At 42.8% G+C, this 26,493-nt stretch overlaps 1 protein-coding gene across 1 annotated transcript in view; it reads right to left on the bottom strand.

Annotated features, from left to right (window-relative positions):
* Nucleotides 1–26,493, bottom strand: part of Prkci (protein kinase C iota) — a 57,862-nt gene that overhangs the window by 17,977 nt on the left and 13,392 nt on the right. The window contains 5 exon segments of the mRNA XM_032898566.1: nt 743–883; nt 2,402–2,487; nt 5,332–5,382; nt 6,380–6,469; nt 14,590–14,711. Coding sequence (XP_032754457.1) covers nt 743–883; nt 2,402–2,487; nt 5,332–5,382; nt 6,380–6,469; nt 14,590–14,711 — 490 coding nt within the window.

The following is a 26,493-nucleotide window of genomic DNA, read 5'->3' as shown; positions in this document are numbered from 1 at the left end:
GAGTTCTTACTCCTGCCTGGCTTCCCTTACTGACGGACTGTCGCCTGTTAGCGCAGGCCGAGTAAGTCCTCTCCCCCCAAAAGCATCTGCTAGTCATGGTGTTTAGCACAACAGAAAGGTTCCAAGAACAAGGTTCTATGATAAACATGGGATAATCATTTGACTGGACAATATAAAACACACCCTGATTTTTCTAAAATGTGTACCTTTTTAAAAAAGATTTATTTACTTATTTTATGTACAGATGAGTACACTGTAGCTGTCTTCAGACATGCCACAAGAGGGCATCGGATCCCATTGCAGATAGTTGTGAGCCACCATGTGGTTGTTGAGAACTGAACTCAGGACCTCTGGAAGAACAGTCAGTGCTCTTAACCGCTGAGCCATCTCTCCAGCCCAAATGTGTATCTTTTAATCTAGTAACTCTACTACTGGACCTTTAAGGAATTAAATTTATTTGCCAGAAGTTTACTGTAATTTTATTTATAGGAAAACCTAGAAAACGATCCAAATGTTGTCATAAGAACAGAATAAACAATGTATGGCCAAGACATATACTATCATGCTAAAAATGCTAAGGCTGTAGACAGTTCCAAGACTTCCTTGGCTTCCTTAAGTGGAATGTAGAGGATTCCTGCACACTGCATTTTCTGAGATGTAGTTCTATAATACCTTCCTGTCTCAGCCTGGTTAAATGAAGCACGTGGCACACATATATAACAAACAAAGCCCCAAGCCTTACCGGTGGCAAAGAATGTCGCCCACACTCAATTGTGACAAGCTTGTGGCACTTCTTATGAACCAGCAGTTTGCAGTTGATGCATTTATATCCTTGTCGTCCAAGTCCCCAGATCCTGTCTGTACAGATGGCACAGTGGGCACGCTGCAAAGAGTAAATTCAAGATCATTTTATCACAGCCAGGCGTGCTGGCCCTCACCTTCAATCCCAGGACTCAGGAGGTGGAGGCAGGTGGATCACTGGGAGTTCCAGGCCAGCCAGGGCTACATAACCTGTCTCCCAGTTATTTCCTAACAGTTTCCTCATTCTGCCTTTGATCCCAGCATTCATGAGGCAGAGGCATACAGAGCTCAAGGCCAGCCTGGTCTACACAGTGATTCCAGGATGGTCAGGGCTATAGATTGAGACCCTGTCTCAAAAAAAGCCAAACAAATAAACCTAAGATATTAAAAATAAGTGGCTTTTCTTCTCTAACTAAATGTCTCTCATTGTTACATTAGTTGTCAGCCTATTGCAAAAATCAGACAAAACGAAATTTTTTCATGCGTAATTTTTCTTCAAAGACTATTGAAGACGAGTGAAAAATAAACTAGATTGTGGGTTTCAAAGAGACAGTGAATATACAATCACGCTGCTTCCCAATGTCACACTCAAGAAATTCTCATCGTCACAGAAATGTCGCAGTAACGAACAGAGAAAGCGTGGCTAATAAAGCCTGCAGCCTTGCAGACTGCAGAGGGCAAAGCGAGTCCTGCTCTCCTGACAGCTTGGTACCCAAAGCCATGGGCAGTGAGAGTGGGGGCTCCCAGGCATTCACTGCGTTGGCACTGATGAGTTTAGGACACGATGTTCATTGTGGAAATGAAATCCACAATGAATGGCTATCAGAGACGTTCGCCAGGCTCCCAGCACTGAGGGACACAGGAACGACTGCCAGAGATCTAGGCTGGCTCCAGTGCTATACTAAGTATCAGGCCAACTGCAGCAACAGAGTAAGGACCTGTATTGGAAAAGGGCTGGGGTGGGGTGGTTCTAACACAGGCCGTGTCAGCCGACTGCTTGCTCTCAAGCCCCAGCTTTGCACTTACTGGCTGAAACCCCTAAGGCAAGACTCAACCTCATTTTTCTCTCCTGTAAACTGGGAGTACATAGCACCTCTATCGAAGGGTTGTTGCGAGGATTCAGTGAATCAATACAGGTAAAGCCCTAGGAAACGGACTGATACAGAGTAGGAGCTGGGCAAGTGCCGGACTACCACTGTTCTGAACAGTGAGAGTAAAGGCTTACACGATAAACTTTGATAATTTCTGCCTGTTTTGAATGTATTTAAACATGGTTTTCTTGTAAGTTTAAAAACCTACTTTTTTCAGACTCATTTGACAATAAGGAGCAGACATTAGGAGTTTAATCTAAGACTAATGACATTCATTCGCAGAACTTAAAAAGGTCCTGAGTGCAGCAGAGTGAAGCACCGTGCTGGGCACTGAGAGGAAGTGCTGTGAAAACTGGAGGCCCTGCCACAGGACCGGCGCGCAAGGCCCTGCTGCTTACTGCTGTTAAAAGGGCTATCAAGACCTAATAACAAACTACCTTTCCCTCATAGAAAGGAAAAAAACAAAAACAGACATCTCAGAATATTAGAATCCAACAAAGTAAGTTTACCCTGTTGAAGCGCTTGGCTTGAAAAGTGTGGCCATTTGCACAATACAGCTTTCTCCACCGGCGCGCCCCTCTGCGGTAAATGGACTCTGAGGAGAGATTGAAAGTTTAAAAAGAACATGTTTGAATAAAAGCCACTTAAGCAACTCTGGGTTCTCCATGATGCTTATTGCTGGGAAAAATCCAGTAACACAACTAGAAACTGAAACTGGAAACCGGGTCCGCTAAAGGACTGCATGGCACAAGCGCCAGGGCTCCAACGCTGCAGGAGTGGTACTGCTTTCTTAGAGACTCCCTTCTGAGGACACTGGACTCACGGGCAAGCTGGAGGAGGAGGTGCCTGCTCTCATCTTCACCTGATTTTACAGCTACTGCTCTTCTGTCCATCCACCTTCTCAACACACAAGTACCAGGAAAGGCCAACAAAAGCCCCTTTTCCCCTCAGAAAAGTAAGATCTCAGGGCATCCACTCTAGCCATCCACAATGACAATGTAACTGCTGTCTTAGAAAATTAACTTCAGTATCACTCTAGCTGTTTCAAATGTGCCTTTCAAAGCCCCTGCTTTTCTAGTCAAGAGTAAGTGTCTCAGTCCAGGCACTGCCCGTGGACTCTCGCCTGTCTCCACATAACCAAAGCCCTCGCTCCACTCCGTTTTCTTCACACCTTAGACAGTGCGTTTAAGTTCCACATCCAGGTTTGATCACAGTCTCTCTTCGTGATCACAGTCAGTGCTAAATACTTTTGCCACAAATAATACAGAGATATCTTTAAAGGGAAGAGGGGCTAGGGAAATATCTCTGCTGTTAAGTGCTCCTCAGGCAGAGGACCTGAGTCTGCTTCCTAGACCCGAGACAAAGGCAGTTCACAACTGTCTGTAACTCCAGTTACGGCACGCAGAGAGGGAGATTGCGGATCTAATGCTCTCAAATTCTCAGACATTGATCTACACACACACACACACACACACACACACACACACACACACACACACACACACACAAAATTAAAAATAAAATATATCCTAAAAATACAAATAATAAGATAGTTATATTTTTCTTATGGTATTACATCAAAGCGCCACACCAATGTCAGAATGTTAGCACCCACTACAGATAATTATCTTTACAAGTAGTGAGGTACATTTTACTTCATGTGAGTTATTAGTAAGTGATATTTTACATAACTTCATCTACAACAAACTTTTATCCTTTTGGTTCGTGTCTGGTACAATACTAGGTGTTGAACCCAAGACCTCACATGCGTTAAGTAAGCATTCTACCTCTGAGTCACAGCCTAGCCCCCTCCTAAGGTTTTATATGAATGGCATTATTCCTGTTTATTTTTTATGTGCATTAGTGCTTTATCTGGATGTGTATAAGAATACCTAGTGTGCATGCCTAGTACTCTGGAGGCGAGGAGAGGAAGTTGGGTCCTCTGGAACTGGAGTTACAAGTAGCTGTGAGCCACCACGTGGGTCCTCTGGAAGAGCAACGTGGGCTCCTAAGCTGAGGCAGGTCTCATTCCTAAGCACATAGGCAGATCTACTCCATCTGCAGTCTGGCTCTCCAGCACTAGGACGTGTACTGCCTACCAGACACTGTGGACACAGTAGTGTGCACAGTGAGATTCCTCAGTGGTAGGTAAGAGTAGGAAGGTTTCTAAACGACAGCAGATGCAGCACTGAATTCCCTACTTCACGTTAAGAGTAGAAAGCCTCAGCTACAGTGCTCTTAGAACTCTTTTGTCTCGTTGCAGAGCTGGGGGAGAAAGTCTTGAGCTAGAGGCCTTGTGCAAAGCTGCTAACACTCAACACGCTTTTGCAAAAACCAACACTTCCTACCGCGAGCCAGCACATGTTAGCTCAACACACACACTACGAACTAGCTTATATACCCCAATTAAACATTTTACTGCTGTCTAAGAATTTAAATGACCAAGAGACCTCAGTCATAGTTATCAATTTCCTCTATACGTTAGTCTAATATTTATTTTGCTGGGGAAAAGGTGATACCACTAAAATTTAAAAGGTAAAAGAAGGGTACGGTATAGTGGAAGGTCTAGGAACTGTACTTTACAGGGAAGTATGCCATGAACCTAAAATGGACTGAAATGGACATGGAACTCAGAGAGGATAGGCTACAAGGTCAAATCTTTCACCACTCTGGCTCTAGGCACAGAAGACAGCCACTGTGTCCAGCAGCTCTGTAAAGACGCCAATGTGGCTTTTACTCTCCTTCCACTAGAACCGGCAGGATTCAACACTGATTTAAAGTGCTTCCTAGCTTTCCTTCTGTAGTCATGGATGTGTGCTGAAACCATAATAACAGTGAGATACCACAAGCATTCCTAACCGTGTGGCGTCTCCAGTCCACTTTCTCACATGATGTAGTAAGCATAGGCAGTGACGGAGTGTTTGCTGAGTGAGTTCGGGGAATGAATGCAAGCACATGTGCACACGCAACAGGCACGCGGAAAACGCTAAGTACTGTTATCTGGACGAGTGATGTGCAGGCATGTTTTTTTTCAAAGATGTTTCAACATTCCACAGATTTGAAAACATCCCAAATTTAAAATCATGAAGCCACATGCTCTCATATACGCACAACAGATCATTATGTAATATATAGCTAAGCGCGTTCCATTTGTCCAAAGCACAGCTTAGGGAGTTGTAATATATTCTAAAGCAGAGTGAAGGAACAGAATCAATCAAACAAACTAAAAGTTCTATTTCTTAAGCCAGGCGTGGAAGTACACGCCTAACACTCAGGAGGCAGAGGCAGGCAGATCTCAGAGTTGGAGGCCAGCCTGGTCTTAGAGAGTTCCAAGACAGCCAGAAACCTTGTCCCAAAAAACAAAACAAAAGAAAACAAAAAGGTTTTATTTTTTCACTGTGAGTAACTCTCCTAGTATACAGAGCACTAAAATACTCACTGTCTTCCCCTGGGCAAGGCATTCCAGGACGCTCCGGTACACACGGGAACACTGAAAGAAAGTAAACGAATTAATTAACAGCATATTTACCAAATACTCACTATACGGAATTAAAATTAACGCAAATTTCAAAGTGCCCTGAGACACTGGTGGCAGAATTTTAGCATATGGCCAATATTAGTGTCTTAAGGCTTCCACTTTTACCAAGTCTATATAAAGTATGTGTCTGTGAAAAGAAGTGTGTCTATAGGTAACACATTAGAAGCTTGAATTACTAGCTCTAGTCCCCTGTGAATGGTCACTTTTTAAATTCTGGTCCATAAGAAACTATTACTTGTAAATCCTCATTGTAGAGGATTTAATACATACAACACACAACACAGCAGTAAGTGACAGAACCAGAATGTTTAAAGACGTGCACTCAATCAGAGAATGAATTTGTACCAGGAATAGTGCAACCCCAAACATAAGTGTATATTCCAGGCTGGAAATTTATCAACACAGCAAATAAACCACTTCATTAGGAAGAGCATCTTGTTAGCAAACGTTCTCTGTGGTGAACTAAGGGCCACAACTGAGGAGAGTACCCAGAAGAGGACGGGTTATCAGTACTACACTGTGTGGCAAGCACTCTACAGCTGAGGTAAAGCTCAGTCCTCTTTGTTTCAGGGTCTCACTGCGTAGCTCAGGCTGTGGGACATCTTGGCTCCTCCTGCCTCTGCCTCCCAAGCTGTAAGACAACAGGGAGGTGCTACCTGCCTGCATAACTGATCATTTCTCTCAACATTCTACGATTTTACACTAGAAAAGGGTAGCCGCTCCCCGCACCCCAAATAGATTTCTAAAGCTGTGCAGGAACATCTAAGTTGTGAAACAATGGGAGATTGCATTTTTGTATCCTAAAAGACTACATACAGATATACATTCCTGCTAGACTAAAGCAGGAATCATTTTACCTGCACTAATACAGGAAAAAGAATCTGAAGGACAATCACATAGGGATGAGGGCACACACTAAAACTTTGGGAGTCAAGTGACATGATCTTACCGTGGATCAGGAGTTCAGAATCCTTGTTCAGTTCATACAGCCTGAAAGCCTCTTCCAACTCCAACTGAGAAGACACTGTGCACGGGTCTCCTAACAACACAGAGTAAAGCTCAGTCTTCAAACTCTGAGTGCCGTAACAGTAAGCAAATTCTATAGATAGCAACTGAGGGAGCATGGACAAGGACAGATGCTTAGACACTGCCCTAGGCATGCCTTCCCTCTGTGCTAGAGGATTTCACAGCCACTTCTAGCTGCACAAGAGGACACATAGGACTCAGAGACACAATTTTCTACACACACACACACACACACACACACAGAGAGAGAGAGAGAGAGAGAGAGAGAGAGAGAGAGAGAGAGAGAGAGAGAGAGAGAGAGAGAGATATGGATAGAGGAAGGGAGGGAGAGGGAGGGAGGGAGAGGTACTCAAGCCACTTTCAGACAGGCCTGGTTCACTCACGTTTCCCCAGTAATGTGGATGGAGCCCAGGACCAGGCCTGGCATGCACTCCAACACCGAGTGCACAGAGCCAGCCCCACCCCTGTTGTATTCTAGATGTGCATAGGATCTCAGTAACTTACTCAGGCTGTTCTGGAACTCGTTCTATAGCTGGGCTGGCTTTAGACACACAATCCTCCTGCCTCAGTCTACAAGTGCTGGTATTACAAGCTAATACCAGCAGACCTGGCTGCTAGTTTATTTAAAAAGGGAGTTAAGGCAGTTCCGCTGCCACACTAATGGATGGGTAGGGTTTCCAGGTGAGAGGACGGAGTTTGCCAGAGTCAGGCTGACTCCATGACTAGGCTGCAAACTGGGAGTTTGGGAGACTAGGCCTAAGTTTGTGTTTCCCAGAAATGAGAACTCAGATCCAGGAACCTGTGGTCAGCCGGCCACAGCCACAGGCAGCCAATCTGAGGACACCTTGTCATTTGGCCTAAAGAAAGAATAGGTAGCTAGAATGAGTAAGTGACCACCCTGGGAAGTTTCCAGAGCCTAACCAATGTAGAATCAGTCAGAGCCCTAGAGACAGAGCTGACCAATCAAGGTAAAAGGGCACATACTGTTCCCTGGAATTCCCCTAACAATAAAAGCTGGGCCTGAGAGCCCACTGGGTGTCTCTATTCCCGAAGGGGGAGACCCCTGCATGCAGGAAATTCAGTTGAAAAAACGCTCTTTGCTTTTGTATACTATTTGAGTCTGGGTATCATTCTTCGGCCATTCTGGGACCCTAACACAGGCAGTGACTATCATAGATTTTCTTTCCCATTACAACCTTGGTCAATTAAGTCACAAGAAAGAAACCACTACAGTACTCTGGACTAAGAATAGTCCAGCTGAGCTACTAAACATTTCTTTTAGATTTACTTGATAAATGTTTTGCTCGCACATCTGTCTGTGGACTATGTGTGTGCCTATGACAGGTTAGAAGAAGGCATAGATCCCCTGGAACAGGAGTTCCAGACAGTTGTGAGCTACCTTGTAGGACTGGGACTTGAACCTTTGCAAAAAAGAGCCACAGGTGCTCTTCACTGCTTACCCACCTCTCCGTCCCCGAATTTGTTTCTTCTTCTTTCCTTAAAGCATCTTGTTTTCTCTGATAACTGCATAGGTATAAACAATGCATCCTGATGGCGTGTACTCCAACCGCCCCCACACCCCCACACTCCTCCGAAGCACCCAACAAGCCCTTCTCCCCCTCATGGCATCTGACTCATCTCACTGACTCGACCTCATGTATGTGATCACAGCTGCAAAGGCCACGACACAGCCCAAAGCCAGCATTCCACAGCGCTCCCCGCCTTCCGCATCTCTCACATTCTTTGCACCCCTGGTCTGAGATGCCCCTCCTGAGTGTTCCCTGAGTCTTTGGTGGAAAGGATGTCCTGCTTAGGGCTGGACCCCAGCTCGAGCTACTTTTAGATGTAAGTGGTTAACTTCAGCCGCACACACAGAGAGGAGGAAGACACACTTCTCTCAGTTAACCAGCCAAAGTGCAGAGTCATCCCTGGAAGTCGAGAGGTGCATTCCTCAGTGAACAAGTCACTTAGAGCAAAGTTGGGGCTTGACCCGGATCCTCCCCTCTGCTACTCTACAGCTCATTCCTGCAGTTATGTGATACATTCCTGCATGCTAGAAGCCACTGACTCTGTCTAATCTTCAATCACACCATGCACACAACCCAGCTTACTACTTGAGAGGAACTGTGAGATCATTTCCTATCTACATGGTCTCAAAGAAAACAGTGTCTGTTCTCTTCTCCAACTCAGCTGCCGAATCCTCACTCCCTCTTCTGTGCACATTTATAACATAAGCTCTGATAAGTCACAGAGCTGTGAAAGTAAGTTTTCAAATCAGTAAATTATAAGGCAGGGTTGCACAGAAATAGATAACCAAACCAGAAACTGGCACAAAAGGAGGAAGACTTGTAGAAGATGGCAGTCACGGACTGCTTGTGAAGGACAGAGGACAGAGAAAATGGTTTGGACAATGGACAAAATGAGGGAACGAGGCAGTAGCCCCTCACTTAAGGGAACACAGCAAACAGAGAACACACCTACAGAACCAGTGGCCGCAAATACAAAGATCAGAAGACTGGGTAGGAGGTTCAAAGTAGCAAATGGATCTTTTTCTAAAATAATTTATGTTTACTTTATGTTCACTGGTGTGCGGCCTCCTTGAATGTGTATATGTGAAAGTGTCAGATCCCCTGGAACTGGAGCTACAGACGATGTGAGATGCCATGAAGGTGCTGGGAACTGAACCTGGGTCCTCTGTAAGGACGGTCGGTGACCTCAACTGATGAGCCATCTCTCTAGCCCCCAAATGGTTTCTTTCAACAACTTATATAGATATGGACACAGAGAAATGTTAAAATGGAATCATTTTTTGAAAACCTGGTTTTCAAAAAGTGTCTAGAAGAACATTTCCCTGCCAAATCTTACATGCCTCTCTCTTCCATTTCCACCTATAAGTCAAAAAAATAAGAAACACACTAAGGGCACAAATCAATGCATGGAGTTCCTAGTAAACACCAAAACTTAAAGAAATGAATATGAAGGGCTGGGTCTGTGCGTTTACAGTGCAGGCTATTGATCACCCTAGGGCTGGAGGTCCAGGCAGTCATAAATTGCCCCATATAGGCCCTGAACTTGGTACAAGCTGAATCCACTATTACCTATGAGCCATCCCCCAGCCCCACACCAGGACCTTAAGTAACCATAAGAGTCCCCCAAACCTCAGGCACCAGTAGACCTTGTCTAGAAGAGACTGATGTGGGTCTGTCTGGCTTTTATCCAGTGTAACAATTATAACTTGATATATAGGTCTACAGTGTGCAAAATGAAGTCTTACAACTTTCAACTATGGGAGAGAAACCAGGCAAGTTACTGAACTACAAAACATTACCTAGGAAGAGAGAAGGATGAATCAGAAGCAACAATGTTAAGAGTCATGGGAACCACGCCCAGAGAGCAGCAGTGAGCCTTCCTGAGGGAATGATAACATATATCACTATAGTTCAGAACCAGCACCTTCCCCTCTTTGTGAGTAGGAGTAGTTGCTATACTTCTCCTGTCTCTAGTTTATTATTCCGTCAGCATTTCACAGGTTCTCAGAACTAGCAGAGAGGCAGTCAGGAACCTAAATCATAGTGGGGAAGACACAGGATCGGATGATCATCTTTGGACTGTGAACCTAATGTCATAATGGATTAGGCTCTGGGTGGTTTGTGAGAGTATATGCCCTTCTGTATAATCCTAAGGAAGCAGGAAGGTGAGTTAGTCATATTAACTTACTCATGCACAGACACTACATACATTCAATCTCTTTTGTTTTTTTTGGACTGCGTGCCTGAGTGACAAATGTGACCTTTTTTGACCATATGTTTGATGCATGTAAGTCATCATAAAACAAAAATGGCCAGGAAAGCTATTTTCAAAGCTAACTCTATTAACAAATTCTAAATGTCTAGACTAAAACTCAACTACGCCTTGGCCTGAACATTTCCTCCTGCTTTTCTCTTCACACAGTTGAGTTTTTGCTCACTGCAGTTAATTTTGAGGTAATTAAATAATTAATAAAATCTGAATATTAACCAGTAGCCTTGTTCTTGTTTTCTTTTTCTTTTTTTAAAGGATTTATTTATTATATATAAGTACACTGTAGTTGTCTTCAGACACACCAGAAGAGGGCATCAGATCTCATTACAGATGGTTGTGAGCCACCATGTGGTTGCTGGGATTTGAACTTAGGACCTCTGGAAGAGCAGTCAGTGCTCTTAACCACTGAGCCATCTCTCCAGCCCCTTGTTCTTGTTTTCAATACACCCCTGTTTTTTGTTTGTTTTTACCTATAAAAGGAAGCAAATAATGTTAAATATGAAAGATCCAACTGTGTGTAACCTGACAAAATGCAGAAACAAAACTTAGGTCACAGTTCATTATATTTAAATCCACTTTCCATTCCCTGGCCCCCTTGGGTCCATGGCCATATCATAAGGCAAATGCATTTAACCCAACTTCAAAGGTCCCCAAAGTCTTTCAGTCTCAACCTTGTTTAAAAGCTGAAAGTCTCTTCTGAGACTCAAGTCAACCTCCTAACTGAAACCCTCTGGAAAAAAAAAAAATCAAACAACAAATTTGCATATTTCTAATATACAATAGCACAGAATATATATTATCATTCAAAAAGGGAGTAATCAAGGCATAGAGAGGAACCACTAGACCAAAACACAGCAGGGCAAACTGCAAGTCTTGAATGGGTCAGCCCTTCTAGCTTTGTTGCCTACAAGACACTCTTGGGCTGGTTCCACTCTCTGTGCATTTCTCCTGGCAGGCATCCCATGGCTCAGGCACTTCTCACATCAAGGGGTCTCTAACAACCTCACACAATGGCATCTTGTGGCTTCCATGCAGGAACACCCCTGCCATGGTAGCCTCATAGGTTCTCCTTAACCGTGGAGAAGATTCCATAACCCTTTCCTCAGGTATTTTTCATTACTCTAAAGCTGGAACCACAAGGACAACAGTGAAGTCCACTTGCCCTCCCCCCCCCCAATCATATTTGCGAAACGTTCCTTTCTTATAGCTTTTTTTTTTTTTTTTTTTTTAAAGGAGCTGGGGACCGAACCCAGGGCCTCACTGAGCTAAATCCCCAATCCCCTTCTTATAGCTTTTTAAGAGCAGAAAATTCCTCAGATCTTTCTTTTCAGTAGAAAGCTTAACTGGGTGGGGTCTTGCTCTGATCCCCTGGTACCAGGGAAGATGAGGCCTCTTCTTAATCCAATCCCCTTTCAGCACACGCCTTGGCCTGAACATTTCCTCCTGCTTTTCTCTTCACACAGTAGTTTTGTATCTCTCTTGCCCAACTTGTTCTTTTTCACTACAGACCTGCACAAAAGCGGTTACTAATAACCACATGACAGCTGATATTAGGTCGGGCTACAATCTCATCCTCCAAGAAGTTTTCTTTTCAAGTTAGCCCCAGGTAAATTCTTAAAACTACAGAAGAGGCCACATTCTTTGCCAATAGTCGCAGGAATAGTCTAGCCCAGTTGTTAATACTGCTTCCCTCTGGGGTTGGAAAGATGGCTCAGTGGTTAAGTGCACTGACTGCTCATCCAGAGATCCTGAGTTCAAATCTCAGCAACCACATGGTGGCTCACAACCATCTGTAATGAGATCTGATGCCCTCTTCTGGTTTGTCTGAAGGCAGCTACAGTGTACTTATATATAATAAATAAATAAATCTTTAAAAAAAAAAATACTGCTTCCCTCTGGACCGTTTTGAGCTGGGCCTACACAGTCCACAATGCTCTGAGCACTACTGTCTTCCAAGCTCCTACTAGGATGGCCTATTTAACCCTGCTTACGGCATTCAAATGTAATTTTTCTAGTGCAAAATTCCAAAGTCTCTTACAATTCTTCACAAAACAGGTCAAGTTTGTCCCAGAACCAGCCCCATTCTGGGAGGACCTAGGCTCTATGTCCAGTAACCACATAGTGGCTGAAAACTTTAACTCCAGTTCCATGGGACTAAAACCCTTCTGGCTTGCTCAGACACAGTATGCACATAGAGATACAGGTAAGCAAGACATCTATATACATTAAACACACACACATACAAAACAAAGAAAAGGCAACATACTGCACCTTGGAATCATACATACTTTCAGTTTAAAATAACTTTAAAACTATACAGAGAACTAAAATAAAATAAGATACTCACATCCATCATTCCCTGCTCTGTGCAAGAATGAATGCAGTGATGGTTACAGAATACTGTGCACCTTTGCTACTGTGGCTTACTAGCTCATTCACATCACCAAAGAAGCAGGGTGGGGGTGGGGTTATCACTCCAAGTTCCAGGTCAGTCAGGACCACATAACAAGACTTGCTTTTACTAAACAAACAAACAAGCCAACTTAGGGGCTGGCAAGATGGCTCAGCAGTTAAAAGCACTCACGGTTGCTCTTACACAGGTTTAGCCCCCCTGACAGAACTGGTTACAGATGGTTGTGATCTACCATGTGGGTGCTGTCATTTGATTAGACTTAAAAAGTGCTAACTAATGGGGTTTACGTCTCTCAGGACCTTCTTCTATGGTTATCAATTTCTAATATCCCCATAACGTAGTGGGGATGTTGCTAAAACAGACTGAGTGAGTAGACGGGTGGGAACTGAGTATCTCTGAAAAGTCCCACACTCCCAACAATGGGTAACAAGGCCCCAGCCAAGTTCACAGCTCACTGCAGTCTACTTCAGCTTTATGGATGAGTTCATGGTCTACTCTCAAGGTTCTTCATATGGTCTGCACCTTTTTCTTTTTTTAGACAGGGTCTTACTGTGGCGCTCTGGCTGTCCTGGAACTTGCTCTGTAGATCAGGCTGGCCTCAAACTCACAGAGCTTGGCCCCACCTTCGGAGTGCTGGAATCAATGTGTATGCCACCATGCCTGGGCCACCAGTGCCTTTCCATCTTGCTCTTTAATCTGTATAGTTTTCTCTTTATGTTCACCAACTCAAAAACTTTACTCTTTGTTGACAAGGTTAGGTCATTTCAGGCAGACATGGATGCTGCTTCCTTTATTACTTGGGGCCTGAGTTTTTGCATTCTAGAACTCACACATCTGGTACACACACGATGGCCAATCTCAGTTGTCATGTAGCCAATGTCGGCTACATCTGGAATAAACAAAACCCCAAGCAGCTGGTACAGCTGTGCGGGATTTTTCTTGACTGATCATCTGAGGTGGGAAGGCTGAGCTTACATCTAGAAGATGCTCCCATGTCTTCTGGTGGCAGCCAACATGAAAGAACATACAAGTAGGATGCATTTGCTTTTTTGCCTACCTGCCTTCATTCTTGTTAGCAAATTCGCCTACCGTGCTGCTGAGGCATTCCTTCGCTAGCATTAGAATCTTCAGGATTCTAACTACATTGAAGACCAGCAGCTCTCTAAGAATTCTCCAGGACTCGAGAACCAGATTGGCACTGCTCAGACACCCAGTTCTATGGACTCAGCAACTAGCAGATCCTAGGCTTTCTGCCATTGCTGGACTACCCAGTCCACAGCCCGTGAGCCACTCTAACAAACTCCTTTTGCATGTGTGTATATACCAAAATTAAAATACCAGTGAATTTATAATATGAAATGAACTGAAAAAAAAAAAAACCAGTGGACTGTGAGAAGCCTTAAGTTGATGTCTCCACACTGAGGAGGCCGCCCATTCTATCATTCTGTTAGTCCTGGTCCTTAAAGGAACATGGACAAGCATACACGCCCAGTTGTGATGAGCTTCTGGAGTGTGGGTACAGGCACTGTCTATCCTCAGACAGCTCATAGTCTTTGTGAGTACATGTCACTAGGTGACATCATTAAGGCTCTGACATCACCCTAAAAGAACACAGTCACTAGGACTGGTCTACAATTCAGTCAAGAACAGGAAAACTCTTATACTAAAATGTCACATTGATAAAATATTCACCTTAACTGCCGAGGGCTGGGGGTGGGGTGGGGTTAGTTTTGCTTCATTTTGAAGAGACTAAAATAAAAGATTATATGCTCTGATTTAAATTTTCTATCTTAATATATGTGCATGGCATTAAGTTTGTGCCTTACCCCTCCTCCTTGAATTTCCTAGAAGTCTTGCTTTATCTTAAAGCACTTGTTCACGAGCACCCGCCCCCTCTCCCACCCGGCCCCGTCACTCACCTTCCTCATCTATCCATTTCATGGTGAATGGCTGCTCATTGTCAAAAGAACACATATCTCGAACCTCACTGCAAAGTCCTTCAAAGGAGATGGAAGGCTCGAAGTGTGTTATCATAATATCCCTGAAAAAGAAAGCGTTTTATGTTTAAAGCCACACTGATCTGCACGTGACTAAATGCCTGATGTGACAGACCAGCTGCACGAACAACGTTAATGAAATAAAGTTGCAGCATGAAATAAGCTGGAGACAAAATCAACGGGTTCATGAGGAGCCCTAACTCCATGTCCTCACTGAGGAAGCTGCCTTCACTGCTCTCTCCCCTCTGGGAGGACTTGCAACCCACAACCACTCCCTGCAAGCATTTGCCTTGTACTCCTCCAAAATCTGTTTCAATCCCCATCCCAGGCTTTCCCGCCCTCTCGATCTACCATTCATCTAAGACACTGTCCTCTTGTACCTTGGCTCCACCAATCTGTCACTCACTCCTTGTAGAGCATAGTTCGACATCTCTTTTCTCACTTTCGGCTTTCTCCCAAAGAACTAGTTTTCCAAAAATTGCTTTAAAGTAGCTTCCTTTAGTATAAATTGTCCTCCCCAAACACAGGAATACGTTTTTATTAATGGGCATGATAATAGAGAATATAAAATAGTAAGTAATACATATCGATGCACATTTCCTTTGACTTAGCATTAGATGAACAAACTAAATACATCCAATAAGCAGCTATTCAGTGTGACCTCTACTGCTGTTCAGTGTTTTCTAGTAGATGCCTGGTGTTCCGTCTAAGCTGCCCTGCAAAGGCTGTCAGAGCTCTAACCTCTACACAGAATCCACTTTTACACAGCACTCCACTGCTGGACTATCAAAGTCAACATAATTTATGCCCTTCCTGTTGTAAACCCACATGCTTCTATCATGCAGAGTAAGCATTAATGTCCCTAGGCGGCTGGGACAGTTTTCTATCTAATGGATGTGATAACATCTGGAATCACCAGGGAAGAGTGGCAATGAGTGAGTCTAGCTTAGGTTGGTCTGTGGATATGCCTGTGTGACATTTTCTTTTAAGTTAATAGAGATGCAAGAAATCGAGGTGAGAATATTCACCCTCCACATGCCCCCCTCTACAATGAACTGTACCTGAAACAGTGAGCTAAAATAAGCCCCTTCTCCTCTAGATTGCTTTTATTGGGGTGTTTGACCACAGCGACTGGGAAGAAAACTAGAACGTCGGGGTCTACAGGCTCCTCACAAACTGTCCCAGGCCTACTTCTCCAGTGGCAGACAAACATGTGCTTGTATTTTACCCTCTGTCCCAACTGGAACACAATGAAACTTGGGGAAAGTGAAGGCAGAGACTGGGTTTTTTTCATTATACAGCTAGAGGTCAATGCAGTTCCTAGCACAGAATGATACTTTACTGTCAAAACACAGCTCTCACTGCAAAATAGGTAAGAGATGCTTATTCTGGAGCTAAATATGAGTGCCATGCCCAGGGTCAGAGATTCAAGTTACCCTAAATTCCATGTTCCAACATGGGAACATTTTTGTCAAGTTCTCATAGTAAAAGAAGAAAGAAAATCTTCAATGTAATGCACGTTTCAAATACAGCAGAGGACCATCAAAGAAGGAGTTTATAACAAAATGGGGAAACCCCTTCTCTCGGCCTCAGATGCCAGCTGAGGACATTCTTAGCCTCCCGGATGATCAAAGTTAGTTAGTGGTCATCAAGTTAATACGTTCCAAAATGTTTTACTTACTAGACACAGGATGTGAGGTCAGACAAAGAAATGGACAAGGAATGGTTGTTTAGGGAGCTAAAAAGAGCCCAAGATAAAGTGTTATTAGGCTCAGTGTTCCAACCTCTCCACCATTGGAAGCTTCATCAGTTAACAGAGGCTTGCAGAAGGTGAGGTGGAAGGTACTGTTCTTTCCAGGAACTCTCTCTCACACAATAGATAAGTGTTCACCGGTGAACGGAAGGAAATGGCAACAAAAAGGAACCATGAAAAACAGACTTGGGTAGTTGAAATACAGAACACAAAGGGCCTTTTTTATTAAGAAAAAATCTAGAGGCCTGGTGTTGCCTCCAAGGAACCACAGAGAGCCATGTGTCATCTGCCAAAAGAAGCTATAGCTCGGCCTTCAGGAGCACAGAGGGGAAGCAGAGAGCCGAGGAGACACAGGAACAGGATGGCCACTCTGTGGACTCCATGACCGTCTCTCACCACGACCTTCCTAACAATACGCTTGCTTCTTGGCACTCCAGGTAGTAGTCTAAACACTTTTGTCCTTTTGTTTTTACTCACAAAACACAAGACACTATTTTTATTAAAATATTTTAAATATATTTTGATCGTGTTCCCCCTCCCCCACATCCGTCCCACCTAATTTCATGTTCTTTCCATTTCCCACCCATGCCCCCCTCAAACAACATGAAAAAACGAAACCAGTAAGACAAAACACCAAAACAAAGCTGCACACAGATAATCATGGAGTCCATCTTATTCCTCCAGCTATCGTAAGCATGGGGCCGGCCTGGAGTGTGGTTGGTCTGCTGATAATCCACTGGAGAAACTAATTTCCCTTTCCCAGTTGTCAGCTGCAAACAGCTTCTCAATTACTGTGCATCCACTCCCCATCTCAGTGTTGAGATTTTGTCTAGTGTAACCCTGGGGTGCAGGTCTTAGGCATGTGTGGCTGTGTCTGAAAAACAGAATGTCCTTGGATTCATCCACCACCTCTGGAAGGGGTCCGATAAAGACATTTTGGAAGGGTATGCTCCAAAGCCTCCTCTTCTCTGCATTTTGACACAAAACCATCTCAGTGATATTGTTATGGTATTCTCCTCCTCTTCCTCCTCCTCCTCCTCTTCCTCCTCCACCTCCTCCTCCTTTCCTCCCGGCACCACCTCTGAAATTTAGTTCACATTCTATATTTACTCTTTATCTCCATATGCATCTCTTCTGTGGTTATAACTATGATATTTAAGACTCTAGATCTTGAGGGGTGGTTATGGTGCACACTTTTAACTCTGGTACTCGGGAGGAGGCAGATGGATCCCTGTGAGTTTGAGGCCATCCTGGTCTACAGAGTGAATTTGAGGATAGCCTGAGTTACACAGAGAAACCCTGTCTCAGAAGAGATGGATGGATGGATGGATGGATAGATGGATGGATGGATGGATGGACGGATGGATGGATAGATAAATGGATAGATAGATCTGGATCTCATTCTAACTTCTTTTTTTCAACTTGATCATACCACCAAATACAAATATTTATTATAGACTCTAGTCTACTCACAACCTCACAGACCTAAGGTCTTGATTACACAAGTCCCTCAAATTAAGGCTCAGTTTACGCAGAAAGAGAGAAGTACCACCAGCATCACATTCCATTCAGTTTGCCAATCACACAGTGTCTTCTAATTCTAAACCTCTTTTTTATTCTATTAATTAATTAGTATATCAATAACACATCTACAAGTTATAAACAACTAAAAGCTAAATTTCTTAGACATGTAAATACATTCATATTACTATTAACACAACGGGGGCTCAAGATTGTTGTACTATAGAAATGCAGGAAATGCAGAAAGAAGTTTCTATAGAAAGTCATTTTCCATCAAATACAATTTTGACAAGGAAATCTTTTTATTATTATTATAAACATTCATAGAATTGCTTCATTTTTTTATAATAGGGTCTCAAAATGTAGCTCTGCCTGCCTGGAACTTACTATGTAAACCAGGCTGGCCTAGAGATGTGCCTGCTTGCCTCCTGGGTGCTTGGTGTGTCCCACTATATCCTATGTCCAGCTTTATAGGACAATGTGTCACAAGTATTTAAGCAATCATATCTTATTCAAACTTTATAATTGTCTATGTAAACATTATATCTCACCTGACAGAATTTAAAAGGCAAACCACAGGGCCATAACAGTGTTCTTGACAATAGCAAAGAATTCAAATCTAAAGGATCCTGAGAGTCTGTGCTGGCCTGCTGTCTCCTCAGTCACCAGCAGATGCCCCCAGCAGCAATGGAGGACGGAGGATTTGAGCGCTGCTGGTGCTGCCATCCAACTATCTCTGGTTATCAGCCCCTTCAAAGATCTGACTCCTTGACTGCAGACACACAGACCAACCCCCATTCTTGGAGCAGCCTTATGGAATATGAAGGCCCTAGATCCAACTCAGAAGACCTTTCCAGGGCCAACTCATCCTGGAAAGGTCCTGGAGAATGCTGGGATTTCAGTTCAGGGCAGCTTGATTTTTTTTCTACCTATGCCTGCTCTGACTTGACTGTATGTCCCCTCCAAAATTCATGGTGTAACTTAATCTCCAATGTGGTGGTTGTAAGAAGAGAGAACATGCTAGGTGTGGTGTTGGATGCTTTTCATCCCACTCAGAACTCTGTGAGTTCAATACTAGCCTAATCTATATAGTAAGTTCCAAGCAAGCCAGAGCTACATAGTGAGACCTAGTCAAAATGAAAATAACAGAAAAGAAAGAGAAGTGGGCCTTCAGGAAAAGTGATTAGGATACAGTTTGATTAAGGTTTGTTCAGTCCTCATGAATTAGTTAGTGCCTTTAAAAGGCTGGAGGCAACTACTGTGGGCCCTGTTGTGCCCTCTGTGCCTACCACTAATGTGAGGACATCACCTTCACTGGAAAAAAGAGAAAAACAGTGCTATCCTGGACAGAGAAATAAGAGCTTTAACTAGACAGCAAATCTGTTTGTGCCATACCTTCCGGCTTCTGAACTGAGACATTACTGTCCTGTGTAGGTTATGCTTTCTGTAGCACAGACTCTCAAAGCCTCCTTCCTTCACCTTTCTCCAGAACTGCCCATCATAGGAGCACTCCTCATCCATGCTCATACCCTGAGCTATGTCTTTCCACAGCAGATGCCAGGCAATGTTCAGTTCTCACACGCGATACTCACAAACAACAAGAATGAGTTTATTACGTCTCTCTGTCTGGAGATAGAAGTCCAATGTGAAAGCACCTTAGCTTTATTGTCTGGTCAGCTCTGACTTCTGTTTCAAAGACTTGCAGCTTCTTGTTGTGTCTCGTTGTGTCAGAAACAGGCCTAACTGCGTCACTTCACACAGGTATTAATCCCATTCACGAGAGCCAATGCAACTTCCAATAGATCCCTCACCTTCTAAGGCCTTTTGTGTCAATTTCAACAATAAATTCTAGGGGGGTGTGGAAACAAATATTCAGACCACTTCAGTATATAAAAGATTTATATTTATATTTTTCAACAAAAAGTGTAATTGACACAGCTCTGTTTTTAAGAGCCTGGCTAGTGAACAATTCTGGGTTTAAACCTTAGTTTTGGGCATGAAGAGATGGCTCAGTGGTTAGGAACACTTGTTGCTTTTCCAGAGGACTCAGGTTGGTTTCCCAGGACTCAAAACTGTCGGTAAGTAATTCTAGGCAATCTGCTGCCTCTGGCCTCTTCATGGGCACAGATAAACTCATTAGGCATGTACACATACATAAATAATCAAATAAATATTAGGGCTCAGAGAGTGGTCAGCAGTGAGCACTTGCTGCTCTTGCAAAGGACTTGGGTTCAGTTCTCAGCAACCACGTGATCATCTCTAACTCTAGTTCCAGGTGAATCTGATGTCTTCTTTGACCTCCAGGCATTCACACAGTATACATACATACATACATACATACATACATACATACATACATACACACACACACACACAGGCAAATATACTTTTACACATATAAAATAATCTAAGTGTTTTAAATAAATCTTTTAAAAAATAATTTAGTTCATTTAAATACATGATGCTAATCTTTATGCTTAAGGTAAAATAAATCACACACACACACACACACACACACACACACACACACACACACACACACACACACACACAGTTTCTAGTGTCTTCTCTAACTAAACATGCTATCCAGGAGGACAGGCATCTTGTCATATATTACCAACACCCAAAGCAATGTCTGCCTGCAGCAGATCCCCAGTGAATGTATGCTGAGCAAACAGGCCTCCATAGTGACCGAACAGAACACAGTAAGTAGTCACTGTAAGCAGGTAAGACCCTGACATGCAAACCCAGGATACTATGCTTAAGTCTAAGCTCTATCATTTTCCATATTGCTGTGTGACCTGAAGTGAGTTATCTGCCTTCCCTGTGCCTTGTCTCATCCATAAAATGGGATAATAATACCTCAGATGATGTTATAGATTTAATAAATTAAATTAATGAATATTTTTCATTGTTTATTGTGCTGGGCTTTGAACCCAGGGTCTCAAACATGTTGAACAAGCACTCTGTCACTCAGGTATAAATTTCGACCTATAATTAATGTTAGTACTTAAAATAGTACTAAGGTATAATACACTATGTATGTATTTAATTTTAATTACAGATTCATACAGTACTTTAAACAGAGGTGAAACGTCATTAGAAAAAGTACCGCACCTTCAGAAAGGTAAGCACAGGGATGCACCTACTTAAGTTAGTAGAGTGCAAACATATTTATTCCCCACTTTCTCCTTCAGAGCCCACCTGTGTGACAGAAATAGGAGACAATAATTAGCAAGGTTGCAGTAAACTAAAAAGCACCAGCATTAGAGCCGAGTATGAGACAGGTCTGATGACTCATGGCAGCCAGAACTCATTTAACCCAGATTTAGACCAGGCCAACCCACCCAGGTAAGAAGAATCAGAGAGGCTTCACTGACACAGAAGTACTTCTTCCTCTCAGTAAGTCCAACACACTCAGAACTCAGAACACAATTGTTCAATATACTTTAAAAATCATGTTAAAAAAACCCAAGCTGGCTTGAATTCCTGACCCGCCTGCCTTAGCCCACAGTGAAAGGTTACAGGTGGGGATAATCACAGTCTTACATACTATCTGTGTAATATTTAAAAAGCCTAAGTATGCATTTCCTTAAGAGACTAAATGAAGGCTGTGGTTTATCAACTATCATTCCTTAAGTTCCGGGAACTAAAACATTTAAGGAACGTTTGTGTAAACACTGCTCCGCTTGGGAAAGCACCATGTTTACAACACTCCACAATTACCAGATCACGATTACAATAACCAAGCTAAAAATAAGCCACGGATGAAGACACTGCATACAGAAGGTGGAAAACAAATTATACACACGCGATTTGTCTGTCTCTACTCTGTCATTAGCATAAATTATTTTATTGTTGGCCAACAGATCAGTGTTTTACTGCAAAGAATCCCTAAATGGTAAATTTAGGCATAGTTTGACTTAATTTTTAAAGGAAAATAGGAGGGGGGGGGACATCGTTAACTGTGTTAGTGGGCATCAGAAGACTAACTGGTCAGGAGCTCAACAAACTATTTTGTAAACTCTACAGTCTGAAGCTTTCCTGGGGGCTGATTTTAAAGAAAATGTAAGAAGAAGCAACATGGAGTTCTGCAACTTAAACATAAACTTTTCTTCTGAAATAGAAGTTACTTAGAAAATGTTTTATTTGAACTTATCAATAATAATTGGCCTCACAGGATTGCCCACAGAGGTAAAACCATTGGATAAAAGGGTCAGAGGTAGGGAAGAGTCACATAATCTCAAGTTAGTAATTATTTTAAGTCATTGATGCCTTCTAAGTAAGACAACAGAGTAGGGCTGGGGAGGTGGCTCAGATAAAGACCCAAGTTCAAATCTCCAGAAAGCAGGCTTCCTAAAGCAGGTCATGGTAACCTATATCAAGACTGGAGAAGGGAGAAACCTTGGAAGCTGGCAGGATCCAGGGTACACAGGAGTGATGAAAAGACTCTGTCTCTCTAAGTGTGGCAATGCACCACTTTAATCCCAGCACTTGGGACAGAGGAAGATGGATCTCTTGTCAGTTCAAGACAGCATGGGGGCACTTGTCACCAATGAAGTTGAAATTTAATACTAACACCCAATGCTGTCAAAGGCAAAGGAGCCAATGCCAAAGGAGCATTGTAGCATATACCCACTTATATGCAACCGCACACAGATTAAAAAATAGTAAGAGTCTGGCAGGATAGCTCAGGAGTTAAAAGTACTTGCTGCTCTTGCAGAAGACCCAGAGCCGCTCTTTAGCACCCATATGGAGGCTCAGGGCCAACCAAAACTCCAGCTCCAGGACATCTAATGATGCCCTCTTCTGACCTCTGTAGGCAGAAGGCACGCATGTGGTGTGCTTCCATAATACATGCAGGCAAAACAAACATACAAAGTAAGATTAAATAAATCTTTAAAGCAAACAAACAAAACAGACAAACTAAAAGCTGCCTTCGTAGGACGTGACTAAGAAGAATCAGTAGGAAAAAGGACTGTTCCAACAGTAGAAAAGGCTCTTCAAACATTCAAATAGTGACAGAATAGCTGAAAGGTATGGAAGTTAGTGCCACCCTTAACAGGAAGCGAGGAAACAGAAGCCCCATTCAGAAAACACTGGCTGTTTGCCCACAGGCTTCACTCACAAGCCTCAAATCCACTTGCAGGTTTTGGTGAAACAGGTAAGACTATGGCAGACAGGTTGGCTGTGGAAAGAAATCCCACTTCTCACTCTAGAGTTTGCGTGATTTAGAGGGCAGAGGCAAGATGCTACATTAAGAGGGAATTTGCTGATTGATGCTCAGTTACCATGGTGATCTAGACCAGAGAACTGGGAACAACCACAATCAGAAAGCCTGGGTTTAACCTGTTACAACTCAGGACTCATTAGTGGAAAGTGAGTGAGTGTAACTGTCCCGATATCAGATAAGTAGACTTCAGAGCAAAGTTAAAGATAAACAAGGCTACTACATATTAATAAAAGGACTAACTCATCAAAAGGATAAAACAAGGTTGGTGTGTAGTTGAGTTGGTAGTGTTTAATTAGCACGCACTAAACCTTGAGTGGAGAGCTGGCTCTGCCCTAAGAGCATTTGCTGCTCTTTCAGAGGAGCAGATTTCAGTTCTCAACACCCATACCAGGTCACTCACAGATCTAGAGGATCTGACACTACCCTGTTCTGGCCTCCCTTGGGACAACAGGCACACATGTGGTGTGTGTGTACATACAAAGGAGGCAAAATACTCATACACATAAAACTTAAAAACATACTTTTCAAAGCTCTAGATGTAGTACCCATACCACACAAACCAAGGCAAGGTGGGTGAGGTAGAGACAGGAAGGTCAGAGTCAAGGTCACCTTCAGCTTCAGCAGGTTTCCAGATCACCCTAGGATACCTGAAACTGGGTTTAGATGGATGCATGGCTGGCTGTATGGATGGATGGCTGTATGGGTGGCTGGCTGTATGGGTGGCTGGCTGTATGGGTGGATGGCTGTATGGATGGATGGACAGGTGTAAAAATTGTAGCCACATATGCACTAAATACCAGAGTTCCCAACTTTATAAATAATACTGTTGGGTGTGAAAGGTCCCAGAAGTCTTTATATAATAATAGACTTCATTACTCCAATGGCATCTTTAGAGAGCTCATCCAAATTAAAAATAACCAATACACTTCAATTAAACTAGACTACAAAACAAATGGCCTTCACAGATGTATAGACTAACCCATCAAACAGAAAAGAATCACAGAAACACATTCTCAGAAATGGACTACGATCTAGACCACCAGCAAGTGTTTGGGTTTTTTTTTTTTTTCTTTCATATCATAGTGAAATAAAGTAGAAATCAGTAGCAAGAGAAACTACAAAAAGTACTCAATTATTTGAAAACTGAACAATACACTCTTGTATGACCAGTGAGATACTGAGGAAATCTAGGTGATGTTAAAAATTACTAGAATCAAATAAAAATAAAAGCAATGATTTACCAGAACGTCCAGGAAAGACATAAGAAAGTCTATAGCTATGAATAGTTACATTAAAAATTAGAACTATCTGCTAGACAATGGTGGTGCACACCCTTGATCCGAGCACGCAGGAGGCAGAGGCAGGCAGATCTCTGTGAGTTCAAGGCCAGCCAGGTCTACTGTTCCAGGACAGTCGGGGCTACAGAAAGAACTGTCTCAACAAAAACCAGACCAAACCAAACAAACAAACAAATGAAAAATCAGAGCAATCAGAAAAAATAAATAAGACTGACAACAAATCAACCAAGTCTCAAATTAATAAAACTGAGATAAAACAGGGCAATGTTAAAAAAAAAAAAAACAACTTTCCTAGAAATCTAGATAATTAGAGAATACTTTGAAACATACACTCAAAAAGGATGGGAAAACCTACAAGAAATGGATAACTAGGCACACATGACCTATCAAAATTAAATCAAGGAGATACAAACAGATTAAGCAACCAGACTGAAGCAGTACTAAACGTTCTCCAGCAAAGAAAAGCTCAGGAGTGGGTGGACTCCCTGCTCAGTTCTATCAGACCTCGGAGCCGGCTCCCTCCATGCTCTCAGAACCTGCTCACATCTGGAGACATTTGGCCGCTACCATACTCACTCACGCTAGGAGGCTGGTCGTGTAGTCCCACCCTGACAAGTGGACCACAGTGCAACAGTGAAGACTGTAAACCACTTTCCTTGATGAGCACACATAAGAATTCCCAACTAAACAGCTGTATACTAAATCTAAGGACACATTAAGATCAGATGCTGTGAATCTGCTTTAATCCCAAGGATGCAATGTTGGTTCAGCACACCCAAATTATTAACTAATACAACACATAAGTCACATGATCACTTCAATAGATGCGGAAAAAGGCCCTCAACAAAGTTCAACACACCTTGATGATACAAGGCCTGAGGAAACTAGGAGTAAAAGAACGAATCCTAACATAATAAGCCTGTAAATGGGGTCTGTGAAGATGGCTCAGTGGTGTCTGCTCGCAAGTAAGAGGACCTGAAATTTAGTACCCAGCACCCACGTTAACAAAACAAAACAAAGCCTGCTAATGACAGTAAGCACCTGTCACTCAACCATCGTGGAGAAGAGGACCAAGTACCGACAGGAAGTCCACAGGTCTGCTGCTCTATCACTCTACCAAAATGACATGCTTCTAGGTTAAATAAGACCCTTTCTCAAAAATGAGGTGGCGAGCAATCAAGAAAGCTACTTGACCTCATCCGAACCATATACATATGCATAGGTGAACATACTCTCACATATACACATTTACACACATACACACACACACACACACACGAATAAGAAATGAATGAATGAAAGGGGGCTGTGTATTACAAATCACCCAATATTATACTAAATGGGGAAAAACTGAGAGCATTTCTGCTAAAATTAAGAACAACATATATGCTCTTATTTCTATTCAGTAGTATTCGATCTTTAAGCTAGAGCTGTAATGATAACTTTAATATAAATGCATGCAATAAGTTAATACAGTGGCTGTTTTTCTTTATCCTAGCTAGTTCCCCAATAACGGCACTGATTTATTTTCAATGACCAATATTTATTTTCAAATTAAAAGCCCAATAACTAGGCATTATGATTCTATTATAATCCTCTAATCTAATCTGGCTACCTCCCAGCCAAAATCTCCAGGATACTGGCATTTTTGTATTGGTCTGTTCCTTTGAGCTTCAGGTGTGTTCTGCCTTGATGTCTCCCTGGACCCCTTCTTCATGGTGACATCCCTCTTCCTCTCTTTCTATCCCACCTCCCTTGGCTAGCAGAAGTCCTGCCCTATTCTCTTTATTGCATAGTTATTGGCTTTTCTAGCTTTTATTGACAAGGCAGAGAATGATGAGAATTGTTTACACAAAGTAGAGACAGGGGATTCTTGACATGAGCATTACAATGGTGTGTCCGGACTGCAGCAAGGCATGAGGGCAGAGAAATCAGCATTTGAGAATGCAATGCTAAACTTTACACAGCGCACAATAACATTATACCTACATAGAAGCCATAACAGAAAAAAGTGACCCAAG

Source organism: Rattus rattus, chromosome 3 (assembly GCF_011064425.1).
Source record: "Rattus rattus isolate New Zealand chromosome 3, Rrattus_CSIRO_v1, whole genome shotgun sequence".
Classification (NCBI taxonomy): Eukaryota; Metazoa; Chordata; class Mammalia; order Rodentia; family Muridae; genus Rattus; species Rattus rattus.
This window is presented reverse-complemented; position numbering and strand designations above follow the sequence as displayed.